The 7,329-nt window shown below is 40.5% G+C and overlaps 1 protein-coding gene across 2 annotated transcripts in view; it reads left to right on the plus strand.

The window, feature by feature from the left end:
- H6PD (hexose-6-phosphate dehydrogenase/glucose 1-dehydrogenase) overlaps positions 1–6,790 on the plus strand; it is a 33,768-nt gene extending 26,978 nt beyond the window's left edge. For both annotated transcript variants that reach the window (XM_044281833.1, XM_044281834.1), the window contains exon 6: positions 876–6,790. In XM_044281833.1, the coding sequence (XP_044137768.1) occupies positions 876–2,230 (1,355 nt within the window). In that variant the 3' untranslated portion in view covers positions 2,231–6,790. The remainder of the gene's footprint in view (positions 1–875) is intronic.
- The last annotated feature ends 539 nt before the right edge of the window (positions 6,791–7,329 follow it).

Consider the following 7,329-nt stretch of genomic DNA (forward strand, 5'->3'; position numbering starts at 1 on the left):
CTGCCTCTCATTGAAATGAATATAGAAAGAAAGGACGTGGCTGCTGGCGGGATTTCAGCAAAATTTCCTCTCTAGAATTCCGTGGTAAAACCCGCCATCTTAACGGCTTACACATAGACTCATTTTTCCACAGATAAATCCACATGAAAATCTGCACCAAAATCCATAATGAAATCATGTGCTACATTCTGATTTCATTCCAGATTCTTTGTCTTCTCACCATTTTCGTTAAACATAGAGCATGCTTCTGATTTAATAATCTGCAGCATGCCTTGACTCCGCAGATGTTTTTTAAAACATTGTACTGTACTTTGTTGCTAAGTTTCAATGCACTCAAACAGCAAACAGTGATTAAAATTGAGAAGGGGATGGTATCGCCCAGTTTTCAATTTATACAGATATTTCCAGGAGGAATAACAGGGTTTTAAGAAAATATGCTCCCGAACTTAAAGTGGTCTCACACCCAGGACCCCCGCTGATCAGCTGTTTGAGGCATCAGTACTCGCAGTAGTGCTGCATCGTTCTCCAGCATTTCCTAGGCCTTGTGACATCATGTTCATCAGTCACATGTCAATGGGGCTGAGCTGCGATACCACAGCCAATATACAATGTACGGTGCTGTGCATAGTGAGCGAAGTCTGTGGCACTACTGCAAGTGTCGGTGCCTTCTCGCACAGCTAATCAGCAGGGGTCCCAGCTGTCGTTCCCCCACCAATCGGATAGGAAAGGTCATCAGTATAAAAGTTTTGGAAAATTTGGTATTGCAGTGATTTACTAAAACAGACTTGTCTGCAGAGCTGACAGGATCTGGATCTGACTGGAGAGTGAGCCATTAGTGTTACCCGTGGTTTGACTCTTATTTTCCATTTTTGAAGGTGTCCTTATTTATATTGACAATGCTCGATGGGAAGGAGTGCCCTTTCTCCTGGTATCTGGAAAGGACTTGGATGAGCGGACATCTTACGTCCGAGTGGTCTTTAAAGATAATGCTTTTTGTGTCCAAAAAGAATCAAAGGAGGATCCTGTAAAAAGTTCATGTCAACCCAAACAGATCATCTTCCACATTGGAAATGGGGCCCTGAATTTTCCAGCTATTCTAGTAACTAGGAGCCTTTTCAAGCCAAACCTTCCCCTCAGCCAATGGAAAGAAGCATCAGAAGTCTCAAACATCTCTTTTTTTGGTCAGCCTATTTCTGAATATTATGTGCAGCGTCCAAGTCAAGAAAGAGATGCTTATACCGTGCTGATATCAAATATCTATCGTGGAAGAAAGAGCTCCTTCATCACAACAAAGAACCTGCTATTTTCTTGGAGGTTCTGGACTCAACTTCTGGAGAGTCTGGATAACCAGATTCCTAGGATCTACCCAGGAGGAGCAGAAACTGGGAGCTTGTTAGACTTTGTAATAGAACAGAAAGTTCTACGTTATGTTACAAATGAAGACGTAGAAGTTATCGGTATGAACCATAAAACAAACACCTTTGCTTCTGCCCAGTCCATCTTCCTTGGAAACACCATGGTGTCTAACTGGGCAGAGCCGCTTATACAAAAATTAGCACAAGACATACAGACAGCTGCTGAAGAGGCCATCAAGAGCAGAGGAACTTTCCACTTGGCTCTCTCTGGTGGCTCCAGTCCTATTGCTTTGTTTCAGAGGTTGTCAAAGCACCACTATGGCTTCCCTTGGAAATATACTCATTTGTGGCTAGTTGACGAGAGATGTGTGCCATTCACAGACACAGACTCTAACTTTGGAAATCTTGAGAGGCATCTACTGCGGCACGTGAGGGTTCCCTACGTAAATATACACCCTATGCCGGTGCACAGGAACCAGAGACTGTGTTCTGAGGAGAACAATGGTACAGAGGAGTATGCACAAGAGATCTCTTCCCTTGTGAGCAATTCAAGCTTCGACCTGGTGCTCTTGGGCTTGGGTAGTGATGGCCACACAGCCTCCATTTTTCCTGGTTCCAAAGATGGCATCACGGGAGATAAACTTGTGGTATTCTCAGAAAGTCCACTAAAGCCTATAAACAGGATGAGCCTTACCCTCCCACTCATCAATAATGCACAGAAAGTAGCTGTTCTTATATTGGGCAAAGGAAAGCACGATATTATAACATTGATCAGCCGAGCAAAAAGTAACCCAGAGAAATGGCCAATCTTTGGAGTAAAACCCACTTCTGGCCAGTTGGTCTGGTACGTTGATTATGATGCCATGTTTAGATAAAATGCCTCGACATTCTCATCCTCAAGTGCCTTGTATTTGGACCTGTTCACACTTTGTAGTGACAGGCTTACCTTCTGCTACTGTATCCTACCATTAGGGATTAATGTGTTTTTGAATCTCTATTTACTCACATTATTGAACACCAAAGTTTTTTTGATAGTTTTTTAACATTTCTACATATAGTATCCCTGGAACTAATGTGACTACTTTTTTTTTATTTTTTATAAACCTTCAGTGACTTTTATGGGTACCTCACTGGGGTTTATGTATGCAGTTTAGTGGTGGGGTTTTGGTTTTTGGAGTAGTGGTTCCAGAGGTTTGTAAATACTAGAGCAGATTTAGTAATCTGTATCGCAGGCATGCAGAGATGCACCGTTTTTTTCTAATTCTAAGTTAGAACTAGGCTCCAGATTTGCCCAAAACAAAATTTTGCCATAAATGTGCAAAATGCTGCCAAATTGTGGCACAATTTTGACAAGGTCTTCCTAAACGGGTTGTCTGGCCTCAAACACAGTAGTCATAACTTGTGCCCAATTTAGGAAAAAAAAATCTGTCTGCAGTCCTGTTTCCACCTCTCCGTTCCGTTCACCGAAGGTAGCCAGATCCGGTGGCCACTGCGGTAAGTGACTGACTAGAACACGATGTCACTGTTAGTGATGTGCTATAGACATGTTGTTCTGTCACATGCGACTACAGAGGCCAGTTACTGGCCTCAGCAGTCACCGGTCCAAGTCACTTCTCGTCTGCCTGGGACTGGAAGCTGGGAATGGGGCAGCAGACAGGTGAGCCGTTTTTAATTGGGCACAGGTTATGACTATTGGGGTTGTCTCCTAGGTCGGACAACTCCTTTACTTAGTAATGCACCCAGAGCGAGTTACATGCCAAAGCTCTTGCACACTTAGGTCTCAAAATTACTGAAGTGTATACTATGCCTAATGGATGTAATTTTTCTACTGACCCATGGAAAACCACCGATGTGTGAACAAACACATTAAACACGTAGAGAATGTGGATAGCACACATCCGTAAAAGTTTGAAATGTGAATGAGCCCTTATTTTTTGTAACATGTACTCCAAATAGTTAAAGCGTACCATTTTTGTTTCAGGTGACTTTTCAGAGCAAGTTGTTGTGTGCGTGTGTACATGAGGAATACCATTATATCGGGTCATTACATGACTTGTATATGACATTTATCACCATCTTTCCCCTCTTCAGACTATCATTAATTGTCAGTTTTCTAGTGGTTGGAGACAGAAACGAGCTCCAAAATACTAGGTAGAATTTCCTCAAATATGTAAGAGTCCATTTAGACAAGCTGATGCACAGGGCAATGACCGGGAATAAACCATTCCTTCCCCATCATTGCCTTGTCATTCAGCTTCATTTACATGCAGCAGTCATCGCCTCTGTATGGGGATGAACGATCGCCACTACTTTGTTATCTCCATACAGATTCATTGTTTGCCTGCCGCATATCTGAAATGATCGTTCACCTGCAGAGTTGTTGAACGCAGTAATTTTTTTAATTGGCTGAAGAATGTGATGTGACCTACATTTTTTCAGTTGTAACTCACAGAATATTCCAGATAACTTTGTTTAAATAAAAAATGTAATAGTTAATGTGACACGTTACCCACTGAAATCAATGGGCCATTCGTTGACACCCTATTAAAGTATTTGGGAAGACCTTCTCCAAGGATGTCTAAAGACTTCTTCAAGGGAAAACCCCATAGAGGAAAGTTCGTGGCAACTAGTGACCCCTCCAGACCCCCAATAATGAATATTTTAAATGACTCTATAATGACATGTCCAAAGTTTTACAAAACCATACAGTGGATATAGAAAGTCTACACACCCTTGTTAAAATACCAGGTATTTGTCATTTAATAAAATCAGACCAAGAAGATTGTATTTCAGAACTTTTTTAACCTTTAACTTCACCTATAATATGTTCAATTCAATTGAAAAACAAACTGGACTAAAATAATGTGGTTGCATAAATATTCACACCCTTTAACTAATACTTTATATTTTATGATGGCACTCAGTCTTCTTGGTTAGGAGTCTATCCGCATGGTACATCTTGACTTGGTACATCTTTGCCCACTCTTCCTTGCAAAATTGCTCCAAATCGGTCCGATTTGCAAGGGCAGCCATCTCCCGTATACAGCCCTCTTCAGGTCAGCCAACAGATGTTCAATTGGATTCAGGTCTAGGCTCTGGCTTGGCTATTCCAAAACTTTGATCTTCTGACAGCCATTCTTTTGTTGATGTGGACATATGCTTTGGATCGTTGTCCTGCTCAATGGTAAAATTCATCTTCAGCTGTTTAGCAGAAGCCTGAAGGTTTTGTTCCAAAATCAACTGATATTTGGAACTGTTGAGAATTCCCTCCACCTTGACTAAAGCCCCAGTTCCAGCTGCAGAAAAACGTCCCCAAAGTATAATGCTGCCTCCACCATGCTTCTGTGTGGGTATGGTCTTCTTTTGGTGATGCGCAGTGTTGGCTTTGCGCCAAACATACCTTTTGGAATTATAGCCAAAAAGTTCAAGATCATAACATGTCTTCCCACATGCTTTTGACTGAATGATGCACCTTTTGGCAAAAAATTGTCAGACTTGGATTTATTTTTTGTTTATAAGAAAAGGCTTCCATCTTGCCAACCGACCAGCCTAGACATATGAAGAGTACGAAAGATTGTTGTCCAGCTCCTTTAATGTTGCTGTAGGCCTCTTGGAAGCTTCCCAGACCAATTTTCTTCTGGTCTTTTTATAGATTTTTGAGGGACATCCTGTTCTTGGTAATGTCACTGTTGTGTCAAATTTTATCCAGTTCTTGATGGTCTTCACTGTGTACCATGGTGTATGTAATGCCTTGGAAAAAAATGTATACCCTTCTCTTGACTGATATCTTTCAACAATGAGATCCCTAGAACAGCTTAACTTTATATAGGGTTAATAAGAATAACTTTATATGATGGCAGCCGTGTACTTACTACTACTTAACATGTGTTCAAATGTAATTGGCTAAATCAGAACACATCCACATCCCCAGTTAGAAGAGGGTGCTCACACATATGCAACCACATTATTCTAGTTTTGTTATTTTTATTTACCCCTCTAAATGATTTCAGTTTGTTGCTCAGTGGAATTGTACGGGTTATGGGTCACATTGAACGTAGAAATAAATCTTAAATATTTTGTCTTAGTCTGAATTTTTAATTAATATTTATTTTTTATTTTTTTTTTTTACCATGACAAAAACTTGCCATTTTAACAGGGGTGTGGAGACTTTTTATGTCCACTGTAGCTAGACTTTAAAGGCGACTGGTTCGCACAACAGTTTACCATGTATGGGGAGCTCCCGACTATTATCCTTGCTCAGTCCCTTTGTTCTCCTGGGAGATAAGCTGGCACCAGGAGTGTCTGTCAGGGACTTTCTCCCCTCTCACCATTAAATAAATAGATCTGTTCGGCCAGGTGTATATGTATGAGGTAACTGTGAGGAAGACGGGAGAGATTGCTGTCAGCCAAATGATCGTATGGGTGCCTTCTTGCCTGTATTTGATTACATATAATTAGCTGAATGGCCTGTAACTTTTTGTTTCTTGTTCATTTTGATTTGGACCACTGATGGTTACTGAATGACTACTGACTCTTGGGTTTTTGATGGCGTTATCTAAACTGGCAATGGGATAATCCATGTATCAATAGCACAATGAACTCAATGAAGAATATTTAGCAAAACTGGTACATGTTCTGGACAGTTCTCTATAGTAACCAGTCAGATATTTGCTCCCGTGTTTCAGCGTTCACGTTGAAAATGAAGAAGCATTCCGATTGGTTGCTCCACTATTCATTTCAGCAGTTTTGATAAATGTCCGCCAGTGTTCACCAGCTGATGATTAATATGTTGACCTCCTAGTCAGGGTTGCCAACCAGAATTTTCCTTCTTTCTGGACAACTTATCCCAAAATCATGGACAAATTGGAAAACCATAATGCATAATAAAGATCTACAGCTCAATATACTGATGAGACCTCATTACCGGCATTTACTGTGAGCTGTAAAGTGATGATTATTACCACCAAATTAATCTAGCCAAGTACCATCAGCCTCAAAAAAAAAATCATGGACACTTCTATGGTTTTTTTTTTTTTTTTTTTTCACAGAGACAGGAAAAAAATTGCCTATTTTGACGGACTGTCCAGGGATTTCTGGACGGTTGGCAACCCTGCTCCTAGCTCACATGTCACGGTCAAGTTGGGTTTTTGCAGCAACTTTACAAGAATTGCACAAAAAACACAATTTTAATGTGATTTGCGAACTCACCATATGCGGATGACTACATGTTTTATCAGCATTTCTGTCTTTTTCTGTGTAAAAATGACAAAACATGTTTTCCTATTGCTTTATATGAAATTGCATTAAATGTCCACTGCTCAAGTTCCGTGAAATCGCTATGTGTAACCATTCGTATTTGGAGAGGGTAATACCATTTGTAATGTGTGTGTGTGTGTGTGTGAATTTTGTACCAGAATAAAATTGGAGAACAATTATTTATTTTTTCTGAACTGAAATTTTTTTTATTTTTTTTCTGCTGTACATTTTAGTATTTGAAAGGAATATTGTAACATTTCACAGCCTTTTGGTGGAAATAGGACTGCACATTAACGTGGATGTGTATATGTTACCACACAATAATGGTGGCCATTTTTGATGGATGAAAATGTACATCGGTTCACACATGAGATCAGTAGAAGGAGTGGGGCTGTATTACACAGCCTTGCTTTGCTGCAGCTACCATGATCGGTGATAACTGTGATCTTGGCAGTTTAGACCCTCAACAGTAGTGATTGCGGCATCTAAGTCTGAAAGAGGGACAGGGCTCCCTTTGTCAACCCAGTGGGCTACAAAGGCAACTGGGGCCTAATAAAGGCTACTAATAGGTTGCCTGTCAGTGTAAAACTGAGGGGCAATATTGCTTTATAATACTTTGCATTTTTAACTGTGGTCAGCAGTACTTTGGAAAAAAATAAATAAAATCATGCTCGCCGTTGCTCCATTCCAGACCTCTTCACTGGTCTTCTGGTCCCTC

The sequence above is a fragment of the Bufo gargarizans genome, chromosome 2 (genome assembly GCF_014858855.1).
Source record: "Bufo gargarizans isolate SCDJY-AF-19 chromosome 2, ASM1485885v1, whole genome shotgun sequence".
NCBI classification, from domain to species: Eukaryota; Metazoa; Chordata; class Amphibia; order Anura; family Bufonidae; genus Bufo; species Bufo gargarizans.